This window comes from Nanorana parkeri, unplaced genomic scaffold (assembly GCF_000935625.1).
Source record: "Nanorana parkeri isolate BGI_ZX_2015 unplaced genomic scaffold, ASM93562v1 scaffold446, whole genome shotgun sequence".
Taxonomy (NCBI): Eukaryota; Metazoa; Chordata; class Amphibia; order Anura; family Dicroglossidae; genus Nanorana; species Nanorana parkeri.
The window spans coordinates 1,021,729-1,045,851 of record NW_017306714.1 but is presented as its reverse complement, the minus strand read 5'-3'; the positions used below and the strand labels follow the sequence as shown (position 1 = coordinate 1,045,851).

The 24,123-nt window shown below is 41.9% G+C and overlaps 1 protein-coding gene across 1 annotated transcript in view; it reads left to right on the top strand.

The window, feature by feature from the left end:
- JADE1 (jade family PHD finger 1) overlaps positions 1-23,551 on the top strand; it is a 64,857-nt gene extending 41,306 nt beyond the window's left edge. The window contains exons 6-10 of the mRNA XM_018560292.1: positions 6,835-7,002; positions 7,811-7,927; positions 17,969-18,466; positions 19,953-20,073; positions 21,838-23,551. Coding sequence (XP_018415794.1) covers positions 6,835-7,002; positions 7,811-7,927; positions 17,969-18,466; positions 19,953-20,073; positions 21,838-22,721 — 1,788 coding nt within the window. The 3' untranslated portion in view covers positions 22,722-23,551. The remainder of the gene's footprint in view (positions 1-6,834; positions 7,003-7,810; positions 7,928-17,968; positions 18,467-19,952; positions 20,074-21,837) is intronic.
- Positions 23,552-24,123: the final 572 nt, after the last annotated feature.

Below are 24,123 nucleotides of genomic sequence, written 5' to 3'. Positions count from 1 at the left end.
TGGCATTGCAGTACCGTGCATTCCGGTGCGGGCGATTGAACCATGGGCGGGAGGTGTCTTTGTACCTCCCACACAAAAATGCGTAGTAGGTGCAATTGCATGGTACAGTGCGTTAATCGCACGGGACTGTTCGATTTGCACACTGTACGTGTGTGAACGGGCCCTCAAAAACACTGACACGCACATACACACACCAAAAAAAATGTCAAGTATTTTTTTCTTTTCTTTTAAGATTCACCCAGTCTCCCTACCTTACAAGAACTGGAGTGGATCCTCAGCCTGGGGTCTAGTGTGGGCTGCTGTGCTGTGACAAAGCTCCATTCGTATGAACATTGCTTGTACTGTTCCCTTGTGCACCCTGTAGAGGTGCCAGGAGCCAGAATGTGACATCACTCCAGTCCAGGCATCTCTACAGGACAAGTGAGTGAGCTGTAATCAATGCATGTATGAATGGAGCTCCCTCACGGCCATAGCCCCAGCCCACTCCACCTCAAGCTAACACTCTGCGCCACACAGCATATCTTAAATAGCTGCTTGGCACGAGAGCTGACAGTGCTGCGCAGGGGGGGGGGGCTGAGGATCCTCTTTCCTAGAAAAGTGGAAGGCATGTGGCGACCCACTGAACACTTTTGGGTCACGGCCCACCAGTTGAAAACCAAGGTGATAAAGCATAGTTTTAGCAGTATTACTAGAGGTTTACCTATCAGGTGGATTATGGCCATATCTCTGAAGCCTGAACAGTGTGGGCCAAATGAGAATCGCTGGGGGTTCAGGGATATAAGTGGTTCTTGAAAGTACTGAAACCTGATAGGAGTAGGGATAATTCTCCTCTCAAAGGGACAAATGATCCTAGATTAGAAGCGTCATTGAGATGCTTTATTACCTTTCCCTAACTCACTTTGAGGGATTTATTTTCACTTGATGTGTCCATACAATACGAAGTGTCCATTGTCCATTTGTTGCTGGCTTTAATGGCATACCTGTTAAATCCCAGGTTCTGAAAAACGGTAATCTCTGGATCTGCGATTCCCACTATGTTAAATGCTAGAAAGTCTACTTCTCACAAGATCTATCATCACACATCAGAGACATACTTCACATGGAATGAGTCTTGGGGCTTCCCCCCTGAGAGAATCTCCATGTGACAAATCCTCTTCTTTCTACTGCTGGTTGTAGACCAGCATTTACCTCTCGGCATCATTGAGAGTCAGGTCTCTTCTCTTGCTATCTTATTTCCAAGACTTTTGGATTCTCATTCCTGTTCGTTCCCCTGTGACACTGTGGTGCTTCAGAAACTGCCATTTCAACCTACTACAGACATTCCCCTTTTTACTTGAACTCACAAAGTGGCGTTTCTTGTAGCCATCACCTCTGTGAGGTGAGTCTCTGACCCTGCAGCCTTGTCCTGCAAAGAACCTTTTTCGTTTTTTCACAAGACCAGGTAGTGCTGGGGCCTATAACTTCCTTTCTGCCTAAGGTAGTTTTGGCCTTTCATCTTGTCTGTCTGGCTCCAGTTAAATAAAAAGAGATTTCCCTCTATTGCCCGGATGTGGTTCATGCCATGAGTCTCTCAGACACTGCTTCCTTCAGAAAGACTGGGCTCTACTCTTTCTTGTTAAAGTGACACTAAACCCAGGTAAGTACCTTGCTTATTAACAATACTGTACCTTATTTGTGTATCACTCGGCTGTAGATCCTCAGATCATCTCTGAATTGGTGCTGACACTGTCCTTCCTTCTGGAGGGTCGATACTTCTGTTCCCCATGGTCCCTGTGTTTGTTGTAAATTAGCCACCACTCTAAGCTCGCTCCTTTGATAGACTACAATCTAAATACAAATTAGTAAACTAGACGTGAGATTGTAGTCCATCACAGGAGCAAGTTTGGTGGTGGCTACTTTACAACACACACAGGACCATGGGGAACAAAGTAGGCGCCCTCCAGAAGGAAGGACATTGTTAGCACCAATTCAGAGATTTGAAGATCTACAGCCGAGTGATACACAAATATGGTACAGTATTGTTAAAAGATAAGGTGCTTGAATGTGTTTTTAAGATTTAACTCGGGTTCAGTGTCACTTTAAAGCTCTCACTACCAGATCTGTGAGTTGCTCTTGAGCTTTTCAGAATCGGGCTAGTATTTCTCAGATTTGCATGGCTGCCACCTTGTTTTCTGCCCACGTGTTCTCTAAGTTCCACAAGTTGGATATTCAGGCCTCATCCAGCTTCGAATGTAAGGTGCTTTAGGCAGCTCTTTGAGCTGAGGGCAGTCCTTAGTTTTGTTTTGTTTTTTTCCTTGGGGCTGTTGACATTTGTTTACTGTGTTGCCCACCCCTCAGTTTGACTGCATTGCAGATCTTGAGGGTAAAAAAAAAAAAGGTCCCTTAATGGATGAGAAAGTAAATCGGATTTTTATACTTGCCATAAAATTTGGAGTCCGTTGAGGGCTGCAGGTCCCACCGCTCTATTATGATCATGCTCTCGGTACTGCCTTGCTGCAAAACTAAGGCTTGCTGGTAGTAAGGGGGGCTATCCTGGGCTTGTGAAACATAAAGCGCACAGCTCACCCCTGTCATGCATCCTTGTAATCCACATCCGGTGCGCAGATAACCCTCTTCTGGAGTGATTGTCTCCCATACTGCAGAACCAGCACACGATGCTCTTCCAAAGAGAATCAAACTTAATTCCACATGCATCTGTACAAAAAACATCCGCTGACATGTTTCTGTCTTACTCAGAAAACACACAACGAAAAAGTATAAAAAAAAAGGGAAAAATCATACCGCCAGGGAGGTTAATTCTCTTTTAACCGACTGGTCCCTCATTCCATTTCTAGAAAATTATGCTGTGGGGAGTACAAAAATTCTATTCTATTGCAGCTTACCAGTCAGATGTGGTGGCTGCATTCATTTTCTATTTTCAATAAGCACCAAAAATACTCGTTGATCTTGCATACATTAATCTCTCTTCTGTAAATTATAATGTCCTCATTGGAGATGAACAAATGCAAACATGTCCAGCCTGGGTGGCAACTATAGCTTCCTCCATAGAGTAGGAAAAGGTTAAAGCAAAAACTCCTCCTTCGTATCTATCTAAAACTAAAAAAGGGGCTGGCTTTAGATATATTTTAACAATTATAATAAATAGTAAAAAAAAACATTTATAGAATTTTTAATATAAAAAAAATAAGATTATGTATAATTTGAACACAAAAAGTTGTTTTTAGCAGTAATAGCAAGAAAGAGATTAGGGGGATTAGTGGGGGGTTTTAATATACCACATTTCCCTCCACACACTGGTCACTAAACCTTGCTTGACTCAGCTTACATGGCTTTACCAAAATTTGTCATTGGAGGCAAGGAGTCATTGATGTCGGTACCACTCATGGAGGGGTATAGCAGTAAGCAGGGTTCCTAACCTGTCTAATTGAGTGCCCCCCTCTCCCCAAGAGCAAATGAACAAAGGGGGTATGTGGGACTTAGGTTGCAGTCACACCTACACTTGAGGTGCAATTTGGTATTCCTGCATCAGGAACTTGCGATTTCCTGCAGCAGGAATCCCAAATATGCCGTTTAGAAGTGGCAGCTGTCACCCGTTCAAGTTAATTATTGGGTAACAGCAGACTCATCTGAAAGTGGAAGAATGCTGGCACATTGCAAGACTATGCACCTAGGGATAGTCATTCATTCCTAACTGCATGTAATCGTGTCACATATGCGGCTGCTGTCACCTGATCATTAACTTTGAATGGGTGACAGGTGTCGCTTGTAAATGGTAGATTTGGGATTCCTGCTGCAGGAAATCGCAAGTTCCTGATGCAGGAAACCAAATCACACCTAAAGCGTATGTGTGAATGTAGCATTGTTGAGGTCATCACCCAATCCAACTGTCCTTTCGCATCTATGGGTAGCTCTAATTTAATAACATGTTTCCTGATGAAAACCGGATTGGTGCCATCACTAAGCATTTATACTTGTGTTACTTCGAGAGGATTTCTTATAGTGCAGTGCTAAATGAAATGTAGACTTGTGAAATGCTATTGACCCAGTTTAGCATTATTAATTTTGTACTCGTAACTATACCTAGGATGCCTGTCCAGTAGTTCCATGGATGACATGGAACTCTTTTTGTACAGTAAAACCTGAATGGTTCACCAGACATTCACCCAGTTACCCTTGTAGGTACCCTTTTAACCCTTTCGCTGCCAAGGACGTACGGCGTACGGAGCTACAAAAGTGCTTCCAGCTGGCCAGCTCAGTATGCCGTACAGACCTGGCATTTACAGTTCTACTATAAGCTGATGGTCGCTTTAGCGACCATCAGCTTATAGTACAACTGTTCAGCAGACTGTCCCCTATTCTCAGCAGACTGTCCCTTTTGAAAAATGTTCCGGAGGGCTTGGCAGCGAAAGGGTTAATAATGATGACATGATGAAGTGATGATCAGGAATCTCTGTTTTGAGTGTGGTCTTTGGTATAGTGATGTACTGTGTGTACATATTTGTTAAATTTGCACTACAGGCTAATATAAAATAATAATTATCCAGCTATGTAGTCATTAAGATTGACTGACTGTAAATTCACACACAGGAAGTGATGTAGTTAGTGGCAGGGGCACAGAGCACACAACACTGACTGGGATGGGGTACCAATGCTGTACATTAAACCTTTGCTGTTCACCTCCCAGCACGGTAAATATAGGCACATTCAGCTCAATGTACAATAAAATGTATCTCACATTTGGGATAAAGTGGTTTGACTCTTGTGTAATCACTGGGTGGTGACAACTTATCACCAGAACTATAATAGAGAAGAAACTTACCAATGGTGAAATCTAGTTGGTGTTTCCCCTTACATATGCAGGCTTTACTCTCATTTACTGTTGTCTAATGAATCAGCAGTTACCAGCATTACAGAGGCTAATATAACTCGGCACGTACAGTGTACGTGGCCAGTCATATAGCCACTTTGTGACGGGACGTACACTGTACGTCTCCCGTCACGAAGGGGTTAAGTAGAGAAATCTCCTCAGTTGCACATAGATGGCAAAAACATTGCATGGGTTTTAACCAGGTCATACTCTATCCAAAGTAAAAATAAAAAAATTAGATTAACTTTTTATTCTGCCCCTCCCATTTAGTGAACATGAACCCTTGCAGTGCAGAGAGCACGCTGATAAGAGGAGAAAGCAGAGTGACAAAGAAAAACTTATCAGTGTGCTGCTTGTCCTTTCGCGGTCAAGTCACATGGCGGAGGTGGGGAGGAGACCTGTAAGGGAAAGTGAAATTGTAGTAGAGAAAGATCTGTTCCCCTGAGCTGCTAGAGAGGGTTGTGTCTTGGAGCAGAGCTGTGTACATCCTCAGGACTGGATGGACTAAAGTCCAAATCCTTTGGCAGGTTAAACAACTTCCAAATTTGTATTTCATCTGTGTATTTAGCTGTTTGCCTGGAGTTCAGCTTTAACTTTTTACTTTGCGAAATTCATTCACAGCATATTTCCTATATTGATTAGTGCATTAACTGTTTTTTCATAGAAGTCCTTCACCATACGTTGTTAATTTCAAAAGCACTTTACAGTCACAGTTTAGCTGTATATACTGTGCAGTATGTTTGTTTATATATCCTGCACTACTCAACTGTATACACAGGACTTGGTTAAATACTCCACAATGCTTGGCTTTGCACTGTGTTGTACATGATATACTCTGGACTGTTTTGCCTGTTTACATTAGGGATGCACTGATACTAGTATCAGTGCCAATAGAGTATTTGGGCAAGTACTCGTCCAAATGCTCCCGATGCCTAGCCGATACCCAAACTTCTGGTATCAGGAAGCCGAGCAGCGAGTCATTACACACTGCCCGGCTTTCTCAATTGGCCTGGTGACTCCTTGCTCCCTCGTCACCATTGAGCTGGCTTCCCGGCCAATCGGGAAGCTGGGGGACGTGTAATGACTCACCCCCACACTTCCTGATTGGCCAGGAAGCCGGCTCCATGCTCCCTCATCACTTGGTGACGAGGGAGCATGAAGCTGGTTTGCTGGCCAATCAGGAAGCCAGACGCAGAGTCATTACCCGCCCCCCGGCTTCTTGATTGGCCAGAAAGCTGGCTCCATGCTTCCTCGTCACCTGGTGACGAGGGGGCATGGAGATGGCCTCCTGTCTGAACGGGAAGCCGGACGGCAAGTCCTTACACACCGCTCAGCTTCCTTAATGGGATTTCCGGTATTCGGTATCGGCGAGTACTGGAAAAAAATATCAGAACTCTACCGCAAAACCGTTGTCAGTGAATCCTGACTGACTGTATATACCCTTTATTATTATATACACGCCACACTGCACAGCAATCTGTAGTATACATTTTATATTCCACATTGCTCTGGTCTCTGCAGAGTGCTATGTGTTATATTCTCCACATAGCCTCACTTTATATACTGTGCTATGTTACATATGCCACATTTGTTCTATTCTGTACACTCCACCTTACAGTATATAGGCCATTGTTAAGCTGTGTAGGCTGTGCTGTACATTACATACTCCGCACTGCCTTTCTGTATACCCTGTACTGTACATGACTAGCTCCACTGAATAAACTTTGCGTTTCATTATATAATCTCAGTATTTGGCTGCATGTTATATGTTCCCCAAAGATTAGCTGTATACACAGTGCTGTATGTTTTATACCTCACAGTGCCATACTGTACTTCATATTCTTCTCTCTGCACCAGTCTGTAAACAGCCGTACAATTTATTCCATTCTGTAAATTCACAGATGATTTAAGGAAAATAACCAATTATATTAATCTTTGGCACACATTCTGCTTCTTCTCACTTGCAGGCATGTTACGGCATTCTCAAAGTACCTGAAGGAAGTTGGCTGTGTCGGACATGTGCCCTAGGGGTCCAGCCAAAATGTTTACTGTGCCCAAAGAAAGGAGGTGCCATGAAGCCCACCCGTAGTGGTACTAAATGGGTTCATGTCAGTTGTGCTTTGTGGATCCCTGAGGTAATCATTGCACCATCAAGATTCTTTGTCCTATTATTGCTTGATTCTTGTTCTCTGTAGGCTTTAACTATGCTCAATAAACTGGAAATATGTTAATATGACAAGCTGGATCACATATAATGTTTTGGAAAACTTAAAGGTATGTCTAACCATAAGTAATACTTTACCTATGGGCTCATTCACACGGGTGAGGACATCCATACGGTGTGCACCTGTGCAGAGAGCTGCTCCTTGGAGGGACAGGCGTAGCATTTAATTGCATGCAGCTGTCTGTACATCACTATCTGTGTCCAAGTGCAGGCACACGGACCTGCACGGGTGTACAGGTTCAGGTTGGCATGCATCCACGTCCTCTCATAGGGACGTACAGGCAGCTGCACACAATTACACACCATACCTGTCCCTCCCGTGAACAGGTCTCTGTACTGATGTGCACGTCCTTGTGAAGAAACCCTATAGAGTAAGTCTGACAGGCTGGGTCAGACCCTGGCTTCTTATGTCTTGGATGCTTTACCAGTTGGATCTCCTTACATCTCCACCTGGGTGTTTTTATATACCATCACCCCCATTGCATTTTCCATATTATAAAAAACATCTAAAATTCAATATGGTGAATGGGAACTCCCCAGAATAGCTACAGCAAGTTTTCAGATGTAGGAACTCAAGCACAGACACTGTGCTAACAGAGGCCTGAGAAATAGAAGAAACTCTGGTGGTTTAACTCCCCATCATTTATGGAGACTGATATATCATATCACATCACACAGCAGCCTACAGAAGACAAAAGTGTGTTTTTCTTTTATTATAGGTGAGCATTGGGAGTCCTGAAAAGATGGAGCCAATTACCAAGCTGTCTCACATCCCTAGCAGCCGTTGGGCACTGATATGCAGTTTATGCAATGAGAAGGCTGGAGCATGCATACAGGTAATGGTCTATTGTGATGCTTTAAATTCAAACACGAGAATTAGACTTTTTTTTTAAATGATTATTACTTCCGATCTGTCTCTGTCTCTAATTCCTCCAAAGCTGGTAAATTGGTTTTGTAGTTCTCTTACTTTCTAGTCCATTCCCACTGCTGCATTCTCTGCCTCAGAATGTAGTGTTGCCTCATTGAGATTCACTGACATACCTGTTATTCCTGGTATGGAGGAGTATGTCACTCATTCTATGTGACCGTGCTGGCGCTTGATGATTGGTCCACTGCTGTCACATGGTGATGGGGGAGACATAACATCCTGTATAAACGCTGACTGCAAAGTTAGCTTGATCTTAGACGGTGCTTTTTTTCCTTGCTCCCCGCAGCTGAATGGGTGAACAGGATAGTGAAAGGAAGTTCAATATGTGTGCTGCTGCAGATGGGGAGAATGAAGTAAATCTTGCTTTGCTCTGTAGCTGCAATGCAGGTGGTCTGCTTTAACCACTTTGTTACCTTTTGAATTGTTGGCTAGAAAACAACTATATATTTTCTGAAAGCAAAGGTTTTTCAGACCATTATTTATAGGAAAAAATACACTAAAATTAATTTTAATGCACACAAACACAATATAATACCCAATTTTCTTTTGTAAAATATTGGGTTGCATCAGGTAAATAGATACCAAATATCAAGCTTTAAATTTACGTGTGCCTGCGAAATGGCAAAAACTACAGTCCTTAACCCGTTCATGACTGATCTAGTTTTCAGTTTCTGTTCATAAATGACAATTGTTTTACATTTTTGCTGTGTGATTCTTCCATGGCAGTAATATACTTTCTTACTAAATGTACCCACACATATTATATATTGTTTTTTAGAGGACAGGTAGGGCTATATAATTATATAAAACATGTGTACCCTAACGCCTCACTTAGTTCGAATAAAATATATTGACTGCTTAATAAATTAACTTTTTTAATTTTTGGTTATTATTAGGCTGCTCCAAACTTAGGAACAGCTAATCATAACCTTAGAGACTGATCCGGAGAGCATGTCAGAATCAGATCTCACTAAAGGTTTTTGATCCTGCTCAGACGATGAGAAGTGATACATTTCAGGCAAAGAGATGCATAACCCTGTGCTTGAAATGTATCATAAACTTCAGGCCAGTCTATGGAGCTGTCAAAACGAATAGCAGAGAGGTGAGTTCACTCTGCTACCTTCAGCTGTCAAATACCGGATTTAGCGATCCAGTATTTGTATGTAACGGCTTCATTCTTTCATTAATGAAAGAAAGAAGCTTTTACAAAAGCTTAACTATTTCATTAATGAATGCCTCAATACTGAGGCATTCATTAATGTCTGGTAACCGCTGAGAATCAGAGGTTACTGGCATTACAGAGCCTTAAATAAGTTGTCACGTACAGTGTACGTGGCCAGTCATATAGGCGGGACGTACAGTGTAAGTCTCCCGTCACGAAGGGGTTAATATTCCCCTTAGGTAAGGATTTTAAAAACTTTTACCACTCATCAATTTAGAGTTTGCAGTGAATGATTGCTTTCACTTCAATGTTTACAGCAATATGTAACGTGTGGCACATTCGTTTTGGCACGTAGGCGTCCTTGACGCTTGTTTGTATGTACGTGGGGGCGGAGGGCTTTAAAAAAAAAACAATATGTTTTTGTTTTTATTATACTGTATGTCACTTCAGTTTTTTTTTTAAACTTTTTTTGTACATTTAATTTTATTGGCGTATTTTTAGGGCAGAAAAGCCATACAGAACGCTAGGTGTGAACCAGGACTTACTTTCTGTCCCAATGACAGTGGTCACCATGACAGCTAGAGAAGGAAAGTCTTCCAGCAAGGGACATAGCAGTAAAAACCTGACAAGCTTTTAAATACAGATATCATTTAAACCTGAACTCTAACTTTCTATCCTCCTCTCTCCTCCTTTATGGATGTGTCCATTATGGTCTGGTACAACAGCAAAACGTTTCCCGGCACACTCACTGCTAAGGTTAAAAACAGAGGTTTAGATACACGTCTTCTGCAGAAAATGTGAAAGCCGCACTGCCGTGGTGAAGGCCCTTCTGTATAGTGCGATCTTAACTCTAAACTAACTTTAAGGAGGTTGGGCTTCCTCTTGACAAACCTGCACCCAATTTTATCTTTTGCTACATGTGCTCCAAGATGGAGACTCTCATAGTTTAGAGTTAGGACCGCACTATATAGAGGTGCCTTGACGCGGCTGTGAGGCTTTCACATTTTCTGCAGAAGACGTGTATCTAAACCTCTGCTTTTAACCTTAGCAGTGAGAGAAGTTTTTTTTGCATGCTGGCTGGTGAGTGTGCTGGGAAACTTTTTGCTGTTGTACTGTATAAAGCCCTTCCATGTGCACCTTGCTGTAAAGCTGGTGACTAATTGATGAGTGCGTTTGCCATGTGTTTTGCATTATGGTCTGGGATCACATGAAGTGGGTTGAATGAAACTGACCATCCTTGAACCCAGAAAACAAGCAGGGCTGGATATCTATGGGGGCTGCTTTTTTTAAAATTTATTTAGGAAGTCCAAGGCAGCATATTGAAGAAAAAAAGAAATCTGTATTTCAGCTTTAACATAACCCTAATATAAATAATAAACCCTGAGATGTTTCCTAACTGTAATCTCTAACACTAGGTTAACTCTTACCCATTCTTACCTTATCGTTGCCAAAAGTATCAAGCAATTTTGCACTAGGATTGTTGCCAAAACCACCAATTCCCAGTCCAAAGTAAAACAAGCAGCACCTGGTTCTCAGCTTTGTAACCTAATGATATAGCAAAGACTATATACAGTACAATGTACAATTTATGATTTAGTAGTAGAAAAAATTAAGCAGAGGACTGCATAGATAATCTGTAGAACATTAAAAAATAATCTCCAGCTATCATTAAATAAAGTAGTTATATAACTTTTAATAGCAGACGTAATGTTTAATATCCCTCTGTGACACCCTGTTGGAATATAAATGTATTGTATTCCTTGTAGGATACTGTATAACTTCCACAGACATAATGATTATGGTGCTGCGTATGGGTTGGTCCCTGGTGGCTCCTTGTAGTAGGCAGATAGATGTAGATGCCTGAATATGCTCTTTAGGACACCATCAGCTGATATATACGGCTTGTAGCTTTGGAGTACAGAGCACAGTGTGTGGTCTGTCTCTTAATTCACTTTGGTAAATGAACAGCTAAAATTCCAATAAAAGCTGGCAGTGAATTGCAGCAACAGCAGTCATTTAAATGCCAGGGGATAATGAATGAAACCTTTGCAGGGTTTAATTGTTAGACATGGCCCAGGTGATTGCACTCGCCTGTGCTATGTAGTATTGATTAGCTCTGTACACCCTGCAGTCTTCTGTTCATTTTCCAATAACATCTTTTGTACTTTATAGTGTTGTATTTTCCTGTTCCCTTTACGCCTTTATGTTTACTTTTTTTTTTTTCTTCATTCCTTGTATTGATTTCTGGCTACAGAGTAGCAAAGCTTGGGATGATGCAAAGTCAGTTAATAACTGTCTTGTGTGTTTTCTGTTACATCTGCGTGCTGAATCAACCTGAGCAGGAAAAGCCCACAGGAGACAGATTTGGCTTCTTTTCAAGGGAACCGAAAAATATTCTCTTGTCATTATGTGTTAGTCTTCAAGGTTAGGAAGCTGTTCTGTAGCACAACTGTACTCAAAATATTCTGTAATAGTAAATTCCTATAGAGTCAGATTAAAATTAAATTTATTTTATACACATTTGATTCGAAAATACATCTTTGGCGTTAGTGTTTGAAGGAAAAACTTTGGTTGTCGCCCATAGCAACAACTAGCTTGTTTCATTAGCTGCACACCATCCCTTTTGGGCAGACAATGGCTTTCCCACACAAAGAGAAACTACTAAAACTCTTTTTTTTTCTGATAGCAATCAATACCCCAATATATCCAAACTCCCATACCTCACCAGGACCAGTTTTAACAACTGCCAAATGGTTGGTCATCACCCCCCGCCACACTCCCCCACTTTTGAACTAAACATGCGCAAACAATTTTTAACACTACAGACACAGATCAATAGAGAGAGCCAGCAATGGTGGGACATAGCCTTTCTAGAACAATACATTAAATTAGGCATCAATCCAAGAGGCCTCCGGATCCAGAAAACCTGTGATTTTCTGGAGCAGGACCTCGTTTCTAACTGGCACCTCCTGGCAGAATTCTGCACCAAAAAATGGATCGAATTGATTGGTATTCAGAGAAAACGCAAATTAGAGCTCATCTCCAAGTCAATACAAGACCTCCGCACTAACATAAATAAGTCCTTCAGCATGTCCTGTTTGTTCAGCCCCTGGATACAAAATATGGAACAGCTAACCACAATACAGGAATACATCATCATTAAATCTAAGTCCAAGAAGCTATTAAGAGACCTTGCCGATTACAATTTGAACAGTGTTCAGTTGGAAACAGACTCCCCGACAACAGTTCACACCCAACCCAGTTCCTCTAATGGCGATTCATCCTGTAGCCTCCACCAGAGTGGCTAACCTTGTATGGGATGACATCTCCCTAAAATACCACCTCGGGCCAGTCCAGGGTCCTAAGGACACACCAGAGAACCTTCCTGAAGATCCAGCCAATTCACCCAGTTTAGAATCCCTGTCCTTGTCCACCACCCCTGTCCCCGATCCAGCGGTAACCCCCACACAAGTTCATACACCACCAGAGACCACCCACACGGAAAATCCCCTCAGTGAAACCACAGGATTTCTGGGTCAACCCAATGAGTCCTCAACGGTGTTAAAACCGTCTTTTTTTAGGGGAGGGCCCGCTACACACCCCAAAAACAAAAAGGAAAAAACCAGAAGAGGAACCAGAGGTGGGAAAAACAGCAAAAATGCCAAAGAAAGAAGATCCACAAATACAAAAAACCCCACCACAACCATAAACATTTTCAACTTGTCCAAACATAATCTCACTTCCAGTGAATTATCATTACTCCAAAAAGGTTTAAACTTTGCCCCAGACACCAAACCAGACCCATTCACTCTTTTTAAAGATCTTAACAAGTTCATTAGGCTACTGACCCTCCGAAGACACTATGCCAACATCACTACAGTAGTTCCCACCAGTGTCCTCTCCCCTAGGATCCCTTCTGAACTAGAGACACTGGCAGACTTCTTTGATGAGAAAGATGGGGATGTGTTGCAAACCCTTTATGATTTGGTAGATCAGAATTCCGTTTTGGAGTTTGATCTTGAGCACCTTTTTAAATCCCGATATCATCCAAACCACCTTTAGACCGAAATCAACCTTCTTTCCGTTACACTCCAAGGGCCCATTCATAGACACATTTTACCATGTGGTCTATGCGGACCTTCTGGAAGCATGCACCAAAGCGAAACAATCTCTCCTCAAAAGAAAGCAGGGCATTGAAAGACCTAGAATCCAATCAGGAAATTGTAATCAAACAAGCTGATAAGGGAGGAGGGATTTTAATCCAGGACCGCCCTGTCTACATCCAAGAGGCCCGCAGACTTTTGTCTGATTCCATCACCTATAAACCCCTCCCCACAGACCGTTTACCGGCTTTTGCCTTAGAATTGGAAGAACTAGTAGGTCCAGCCCTTAAAAAGGGCATTATCAACAAAAAAGAAAAAAACTTTTTACAACAAAAACATCCCAGCACACCCTACTTCTATCATTTACCAAAGATTCATAAAGATAGTCAGAATCCTCCTGGACGACCTATCATCGCTAGTACCAACAGCTTAACCAGTGGCCTTTCCAAATATATTGACCATTTCTTGCAACCGATAGTCCTTTCATTACCATCCTACATCAAAGATTCCAGCCATCTCATCAACATCCTGTCCACGTATACCTGGGATCCCACATACAGCTGTGTTTCTTTTGATGTAAGCTCTCTATACACCTCCATTCCCCATAAAGTGGGCCTCAATGCCCTACAATTTTTTCTAGGCCAATCTTCGATCAACTTCAACCAGGTTCAGTTCCTTCTGGACTGCACAAAATTCACGTTAACGCACAATTATTTTTCCTTTTTGGGTAAATTCTACCTTCAAACCCAGGGAAAGCCATGGGGGCCAACTACGCCCCAAGCTATGCCAATTTGACGAGGGGACACTGGGAAGCTCTGCACATCTGGGCCAACAACCCCCATGCCAATAAACTCATCTTTTATGGCAGATATATCGATGATATTGTTATAATCTGGGATGGCCCACCGGAGAGTGTAGCGGACTTCGTGTTGCACTGCAATAATAATAAGTTTGGCCTGTCATTCACCCATGAAGTTAACAACACGAGATTCGTTTTCCTCAATTTAGAACTCCATTCGATAGGACAAAACATCGTCACAAGCAACCATGTGAAACCCACCGGGGGGAACTCATATCTGCATTATAATAGTTGCCATCACCCCCGTTGGAAGGACAACATCCCGAAGAGTCAGTTCTGTAGGTTAAAACACTGACTACACCACTTCCAGTCAATTGCTTTTCGAAAAATTCAGGGACAAGGACTATCCGGAAGAACTCATCACCAATGCATACTCAAAATATCTGGATCGGACACCAACACTGGATATAGAGAGGGACGTTGATACGGTAACCAACAACACTAACGGCATTAGATTTATCACCACCTTTAACAATAGTTATAAAGCAATTCAGAAAGTAATCAACAAGCACTGGCACATCCTGCAGAAAGACCCCAAATTAGGCCCCAATCTACCTCCTAAGCCATCAATCAATTTTAGAAAAGCCCGGAACGTGAAGAACAAAGTCGGGCCAAGTCGTGCATTTCAGGCACCCAACACCTCCATAAAAAACTTTTTTGATAATAGGGTAGGCATTTTTCAGTGTAAAAAGCCCAGGTGCCTCACATGTCAATTCATACAACATGGACAAACAAGTTTTTCAGATCACCTCAAAAAAACTTATCGGATAAATCAGTTCATCACCTGTTCCCACGACCATGTGGTGTATGGGCTCACTTGCCCCTGCGGGCTGTTATATGTGGGTAGGACCATACGCCCGCTACGGGCGAGAATAGGTGATCACAGAAGGCTCATAGATATACACAATTACTATATGTTCTCCATGGGTGTATATATTTATATATATATGTGTATATTTGTGTATACATACATGTTCATGTGTGATCATACATGTACTTATATTTAGGTTCCATTCACCCAAGGGCAGTCCACCACCTTGTTTTTTGTTTTTAATACTAATAAAATTCTCCTACAAACATATTTTAAACACACATAAAAACATTTTATTAGAGAGAAGATCCAAATAGCGATGGACAATTATCCCTTTGAGCCCCCCGAGACCTGGCGTGATATACGATGCACATAAACACAGATCAGACCACCTCCAACAAATGACAGCCCCAAATAAGAACGAAGGGTTATTAAAGGTCACACATCTACATCGGCTTGAGCACTGACAGGTCGTACTCAAGGCGGACCCAGACTGCTAATCCACTCCCCCCATACGAGCGGCAGCCTATCACCAGACTCAACGATCCCCCAACAGATCAGCCTCTCATACCACCGGGGACACCACCGGGGCTCTTCGACCCAGGATCTGTCAAAGGAGGGCGCCACACGGACCACGGGGGAGCTTCTAACCATAAGTCCTTCTGTTTGCTATAACATTGCCATATATGTGTTACAGTTCTTCATAATATTAAGAAACTGACCTAAAATCATTATTTTGTATTGCTTTGGAAAAAATGTGATCTGCCCCTTTAAGAAAAAATATTGTTAATTGGTATCGGCGAGTACTTAAAAAAAGTATCGGTACTCGTACTCAGACCCAAATAAGTGGTATCGGTGCATCCCTACTTATTACATAGATCCACTAGGCCAAATCAAATCCATTCACGTCACTTTTGGTAGTTGCGCGCCTGTCCTTTTTGTTTTTATCTGTAGTTGTTTCATTATCTACTGTTTGCCTTGTTGCATTATACTCCTTAATCTGAGTTAGCCTATGATACTACCTATTGTGCGACTACATTGGGTCCTGTTATGTCATTTCGTATGAATTGTAATTTCATGTGGATAATCCATCCTATTTATGTGTGTCCTGAAGTTTGCAGACTATTTGTGTATTTTAATTCATACTGGTAATGGACGGTGGTCTCTTTACCATTCTTTTTGATATTTTTGTACAATAAAACACATTTAATATATTATTTTTGTCTGTCCCGTTCCGTAAAGTGACCTCTTGGTTTGGCTAACCTTCATAGCCAACCCACCCAATTTTTGATATGCAGTATGGGTCACGGACACGGTAGACAGACCTTTTTTTTTTTTTTTTTTACAAGTTCGGATCTCCAGGAGAGAACCATTTTCTGTTGCAGGCTCTGAGTCTGCCCATCATTCTCTCGTTCTGCACTGCAGACATGAGGGAGAACCCAGTTGCTTGCTTTGGCAGCGAAACCTCTCATTTGTTTTGACACTGAATGTTTGAACTAGAACAGTAGTGTTGCCTTTTCCACATATTGGTTACATGGGGAAAAACTAATTTTTCTTACAAACACAATATCAGTAATAGACTTTACTCCTTCTTTGTCTTTTTCAATGAAATATTCCAAGCACCACCAACCTTAAGGTAACACTAATGGTGTAAAATGTGACCAAGGTCACAACAATGCTGAAATGCAGGCACCAGGTGCCTGTAAGTACCTGTGTTGGTCTATAATTTCCATCCCTATGCAGACCTTTGGCCCAGGTCTGTAAAGCTGGCCATACACCTTACAATTATCTGCAGATTTTCTGTGGTCAGATGGAAAAAGTGCAACAGATTGGCCCAGGTGGAGATTACTCCATCCACACAGTTAAGTGTAGATGGAGGAATCTGTTGCACTTTTTCCATCTGACCATAGAAAATCTGCAGATAATTGTAAGGTGTATGGGCAGCTACAGACCTTTCTATAAGTTAAGATTAGGTCCCGCCTCCTCCTGATGCTAACCCTATTCCCCTTTCATTCAGTTGTCAATCAAACCAAGGGGCAGCAAATGTTGACAGTTAAATGGCAGGGTGAGGCTTAGCACATAGAGGGGTCTAGGGTGAAACACTGCTTTGAGAGACATTGAAGCCTTGTTTACAATTGGCCTAGGACTCTAGGGGATCCGTAAGTATGCAGGAGAATTGATTTGAAGAATAATACAGGTACTAGTTCCAGCACTTTAGCATCCTTGTTACCTTGGGCACTTTTTTGGGTCGAGTTCAACTGAAAGAAAGGGTTTGAAAATCATTCTTAACATAAAGAGACCCCCTATGACTATAATTGTATTTTTAGTTTAATTTACAAGTTAAAACTTCATAGGCTTTTTTTTGGTGTCTGCTGCACTAAAAATGAACGGGTTGCAGTATTAATGCTCATCAAACAGTACTAAGGCAATATTACTCTGTTCTGATTAATATTTCTCTCACTTCTAAAATACGATCTACATGTCCATTGGCACCCTCTGATTAAGAGTATGAAGCTTAGTTCTGAGTGTTCTCAGCTGGTCCTTGATAGACTTCCTTTGCCCTGTTATTTTTAGAGGAATTGTGCTGTTTTTTGTAGTTTTTTCCACTAAACATTTGCAACTGAAAATTCAGGGTGCCTGTTTTAGTTGTAGAAACCAATCAGATTGTGTGTCTTGGATAGTGATCTCTTACCTTCTGCCTTCAAATGCAGCCACTGTCATGCGATCATTCACTTGAATGGGTGATGGCTGTCGCTTTTAAACAGCAGATTATGGATTCCTGCTGCATGAAATCAGAAGTCTCTGCCACAGGAATCCCTAATCGCACCTAATATATAGGTGTGAATGAGGGCTAAAGGGCATTTTGTACCCCTAAAAGGTGTGGTTGGTTTCTTGGCCTAGACACTTTTACACTATACAGAATTTATTTATCCCAAGGTAGAGGGCAGAGTTTTCCAGCATTGTTCTATGCTGCATATTTATTAATGATGCTTTCATTTATTTTTTGCTTTCAGTGCTCTATTAAAAACTGTCGCATAGCTTTTCATGTGACATGCGCCTTTGATCGGGGTCTGGAAATGAAGACCATCCTGACAGAGGAAGATGAAGTAAAATTCAAGTCTTATTGTCCAAAGCACAGTACAGACAAGAAGACAGAGGATGAACTGAATGGGGCAGCTGAGGCCCCCCCTGTGTGTTCAGAGGATTTACAAGCCCGTAGCGCCTCCCAGCAGGAGGCCAAGCACGGGAGCCAGCGGAAGCTGAAGCTCCAGCAACTTGAGGATGACTTCTATACATTTGTCAATGTACAGGATGTAAGTCAGGCCTTGCAAATCTCCTGTGAGATGACAGATTATATTTACCAGTACTGGAAACTGAAGAGGAAATCCAACTTCAATAAACCACTTATAACTCCGAAGAAGGATGAGGAAGATAACCTGGCCAAACGGGAACAAGATTTTCTGATTCGCCGGCTCCAGCTCTTTACTCATCTGAGGCAGGACCTTGAAAGGGTGAGATTTGTAGTTGGATTTGAATCTGTATGCTATGTGATAATAATTTTCCTTTCTTTTTAATTGTAGAGACTTGGCTTGTAGTGTAACTGGGCTTTTGTTACAAAATAGATCTAGCAATGAACAGTTTCTTGTGTAAACAGTATTTACTGGCTATAATGTACCCTTATATTTATACCGGCCCTTTAAAGCAGACCTAAACATTGTCTGCCACCACCACCCTCCTTGCTGTGGCCTGCTTAGAGTGAAACTGTGGCCAGTTAATGGACATGTCATATTCCAGGTATAACCACAGCCAAGGGTGGTTTCATTGTGTGACCAAGTAGTTCACTACAGCTAGATCCAAAGATTTACAGAAGTCGGGCATTGGAGTGACCCAGAGGTAGTTTAACCGTACCAGCTAAGTATTTTATGTCACGGTTTTGATTTTTAAGCCGCAAGAAACAAGGGTGGAGTTGTTTTAGGCGCATGTTACTTGCAACATGCTTGTGATGTGAAGTAATTCATTCTCAAAGTTCCCAACAATGACTTTAAAGTTAGTTTTACCGTAGTAGGTTTCTATGAGCTTACAATGTGATGCACACTGCATCAGTATGAGACATCCCCTTTAATTTAGGAGTAATAGGCGATTGAGACTTCTCAATAGGAAGTTTATCAGTTAAGTATGGCAGCCACTCAAGAGTCAGACAAAGACTCTGCTGCTGATGGCACACAAGCCGATAGGGCAGTGGGCACATCAGATATAAAACCTGTTGCCTCTGCGATCAGAATCACTCACTCAGAACAAGTGCTAAAAAGGATTTTGGACTTTCCTAACTTGCATATTTGTTCCAGGTCAGTAACTTAAAAAGGAGTGCAGAAAGAGGGCCAGTGTTAGTCAGGCAATTGGCATTTTCAGAAAGTGGTAACAAATGGCAACCTGCATATTTCTTTCTTGAGCGTGGTGCGGTGGGGACATTAGATGGTGAGCTCCCCCAGTTAATGGGACTGATGTGCATAGACCTATTTTATGTACTCTGCAATGTGCTGTGTAATGTAGTGCAATACTGGAAATAAAACCTTGTACTCGAGGCATTGCCTGGTTGCAGCATTATCAATTCTGCTGGTCATGGGTTTATCATAAAAGTTCATTGGTCAGCAGTAACTGACTTCAGATATACATCTTCTGGGCCATGCATGTGGCAAATCTCGGTTAGATTTTCTAGGTTAGGCATCCTTTTCATGAAATCTGTGTTATCTGGTGTATGAAGACAAGATCGTACACTGCATCGGTCCTGCATAGAGATGGCTAGGCAACCTTTCCTTATGGCTTATCCTCTGGATCTTGTTACAAGAATCATGTGGCTTTAGATTGTCATCTGTACATCTGTTCTGGCGTACTAATCCCTACAGAGCCAAAGGAGGATTGTGGTGTAAAGTCAAGACACTTCCTGTGTGCGAAACAAATTTCATATCCGGATCTGAGGTCTTTGTCGCTTTGTTTCAGGTCCGCAATCTTACTTACATGGTGACCAGGAGGGAAAAGATGAAGCGTTCTGTGTGCAAAGTCCAGGAACAGATCTTTAATCTCTACACAAAACTCATGGATCACGATAAGAGCAGTGCTGGTATGATACTCAATCTGATCAATACAACATACATATTGTATCATAGTAGTGTTAGGTTAGATATATTTAAAGCTGAACTCCAGGCAAACCCCTTAATACGCCGTTGAAATGCATACTGTATATTGCAGCTGTTTTACCTGCCAAGGGATTTTTACTTCTGTCCACTCTACGTAAGATTTGCACAAATCTGCCACACAACACAGCCCTGTCTGGCGGGGAAGGAGGAGACCTGATCTTTCTCTACTGAAGTTAGGTAACACTTCTAAGTCTAAGAAGTAGACTGGTGAGGTCATCTCACAGTTACTCTCTCCTCCTATTATCATGTTCCTTGTCAGCACATGTGCCCGGTAGCATTTGGAGCTCTGCTATTCAGGGACTACAGGAGGCCAATACTAGGACAAAAACAGGAACATACACTGCTTCCATGTAAAAGAAAATATTAATGAATACCGTGCATTAATATAATTCTTGTATGTCTACATGGAGTTAAGTTTCTAACATTTGTAATGCACCTAATTGCCTATATGTCCTTTTCAGGTTATGTGACTGTAGGTGTAGTTCAGACTCTTCTTTAAATACCAGTAGACATAGTTTTCCATCAGTTCTCATGTTTCCGAATGCTAGAAGACCGGCAGTGCCCCGAATGTATTAATTTTTTTTTCCTCAGCTGATTTCTGCTTTTTTGTCATTAAAAAGGAAGACGCTGAAACATAACGTGCCATCTGACATTAATCTGTCTGTGTTCCATTTCAAAATGAACAGTACTGAACTGTCATAGTGTCCCCAGTCAGCCCAGAAATCTGTTTGTGAACAGTGACTAAGCTTCCAGATCCAGATTTGCAGCCTAATACAGTGAGCTTTAGTGACAGCAGAGCTGTGGAGGGAATCCCCACAATTGCTAGGCTTAACACAGCCTTTTAAAAGCACTATTATGGCCAGCATGTTTGTAAATGTACATGTAGTTTATTGACAAGCAATCCTGGGCCCATTGTTGTTACCATTGAGCTAAAGGATAACATAATTGTTCTTGGGTCACCCAGTGAGCCATACATAAAGGACAACTTGTGAAATACTGCACTACATTAGTCTTACACCTGTTAAATGGACATTTGCAGAAAGTTGAAGACACTTAACTAGTAAAACGCGCAGCCACATACAGTACAGATTAGCACGGTCATACAAAGTTTTCAATTATACACATATGTACAAATGGATGTTTGCACTGGCCTATAATAACATTCGCACACAAAGATGCAGGCCTCTATAAACATGCAACCATTTCTTACTAGAGTCTGCAGCCACAAGGGACTACTATGTAACCATGTAAACAGTCACTTACCAGGTATTGTTGCCAAATGGTTGCAATGCTCCAGCTTGCTGAAAAGCTTGCAAAGTGGTGCCTTGTTTCAAGAATACTTCATCGCAGTCGGCCAAAAGAAACCACTTCCCACATTTTTGCCACTTTGCATGTTCTGCAGTGAGTTTTAAATGACCTGGTTTGCCCTGGTCAGGTGAAATGCCAGCTGCATCACCTCTCAACCGTATGCAGACAACCCGCAACATTTCCTGCAGCCGTAAATAGGGTGTGAGCCACAGATTGGCCACCTCAGCTCTACCCCACCCATTCTGTCTGCCTTTTGAGAGGGAATTGAGCGCAGGCAGCCCTGTATTTTTGTAACTGTTAGAATTTCTACTTCTCTTATGGTGATTTACCTGTTTTTCCTGGAATAAGTTATTCAACTTTTATGTTTTGTTTTTAACCAGGTGCCATTTCTGAAAGCATTCTGCTCTTCAACACACAGCCATCTAACCCAGATGCCCCAAAAATTGAAGATTTGAAGTGGCACTCTGCTTTCTTCAGGAAACAACTGAGTGCCTCACTGGGACGCACCATTAAAATGTCCCACAAAAAGAACAGGGATAAAGACGGGTCATCAAGCACCATGAAACCATTTCACTCACGCTCCAGCTGCTCTGATAAAAGAAAGGAAATGCCATCTGCTGATTCAACTTATTCTGCAGAAAAGGCCATTGCCAAAGTTGCACCTGTACAGCAGAAAAATGAGGCAAATATGCCAGACCATAGGAAGAGGAGGGATAGCCGCTCCCAGTGTGACCTTGTAAGAGCAGAGCTCAAAGAAAAGCCTCACAAACAGCGCCATAAAGTTATCAGGCCCGGAGAGCTGCCTGATAGGCAGGGCGAATATAAGAGGTCCACGAACCAATGTAGTGGAAAGACAAGTTTATTCTCAAAGAAGAGCCCAAATGGGAATAGTTTGCCGAAGTACAGTGGTTCATTAATCAAAATCCACTGTAACCAGTCCTCTTCCATTAAAGTGCCTACAAGCCCAGTGAAAAACTGGGGGGGATTCCGGATTCCAAAGAAAGGCGAGAAACAGCAACAAAAATCAGAAACCTGTCAGCCGAACAGCAGCTGTCAATACTTAGGCCTAGTCTCACCAAATGATAGGACGAAAGACAAACATAAGCTAGTCAATGACAATGATGGCTATACTCCAGATGCAGAGATGAGTGACTCTGAAACAGAATCAACAGACAAGTGTTCACTGCAGAGGCTGTCATCAAGCAGTAGCATGAATCGCGGCTATGAGACGGACATTATTAGAAGAGGCATCCTAGCCTCTTGATTGGATGACTCTATCAAGTCCTTGGAGCTATAACCACAGGAGAGACTACTTACAAACAAGTGTTTTAACTTTTTGTGTATGAAGAATATATGAGACCTGCTATGCAGCAATGGATAGACAGGTCAACAGCCAGCTCTTCCTTTACTTGCTCCAACCTGTTTACTTGCACTTGAAAATCCAAGACATTCTTCCTACCCAGTCTATTCCTTTCCCTGATTTGCTGAAAACACATTGTTCATGTATCTGTTTAGGTTGGATGCAGAGTCTGTCCAATATGCAGGTTTACATGGCAAGGGTGGGCTGCACTGGAAGTGCTTTCATTATTTTTTCCACTGAAAGCACAAAGAAGACATTTTGGAATGATACACAAAATTTGGTTTTTGGGTACACCAACTTGCACTTCTGGCCCGTTACATTTCCTTGCACTTGATCCATACTCCAGGCATGGTCTTAATTTTTGTTTGCCTGTTAAGCTCCTATGTTAATACAGTGGCTAAATTTTGTTAGGTACTTGGAGCCAGTAATGAAATGTATGTAAAAGAAGTTCTTGATCACCGCCTTTTGGAAGTATGGCACAGTATGCACTTGAAGTTATATTCTACATTTGGGGAACTGGAATAAAAGGGAGCACCTCCTTCGTTCTAATAAAGCTGTGTACACACATCATTTCAAACTCTTTATAGTTCCCCCTTTTTCAGTTCCAATGTGTCAGTGTCTCAAACTTTGTGTGTAGTAAGAGACACTTTGAGTCTTTTGGGCCAAGGATATACTACCACTATGGGTTGTTTGGTCAATGTTTGCCCTGTCAGACAGCTAAAAGACACACCAAATTACTTACGGTTGTAAGATATCCATTGCATTTGAAAGGAATCTAACAAACGTTCCAATATATCACAAAGCTGCATTACTTACAATAAAAAGTAAGCCGCTCCGATTGTAGATCCACTGCAGATGTTTTAACAAATGTTGCTGGTTTATGAAAGTCCAGCTGCGACCAGGCATGTCTAATCCTAAATATTCACTCTGGTTTTTGATCTGCCATGCTGTGTTTTCTTGGTGAACTCATGGTATGTCATTTTTTTCCCATGTCAAAGTGTGATCTTCATACTTTTGCATATACTTTCTAGCCTATGGATATGTCCAGAATAACAGTGGTAGACCGTTCATTGGACATGTATCTTGGGAAGCTTTTATTTTAACCATGACACACACTGGGCACCTTTTTTTCTGTAATAACCCAAGTAATATAAAGCCATAAACCTTTTGAAACGTATGTAAGTTCCTTATCAGTAGTAGGTGCTAGCTTTCAGAGCCTCCTCCATACATTGATCTTCCTAAATCAAGGTCTTTGACTTTGTAATACCACTGCAGAGTGATGTTTCTTATTAATACTGGTTGAGAT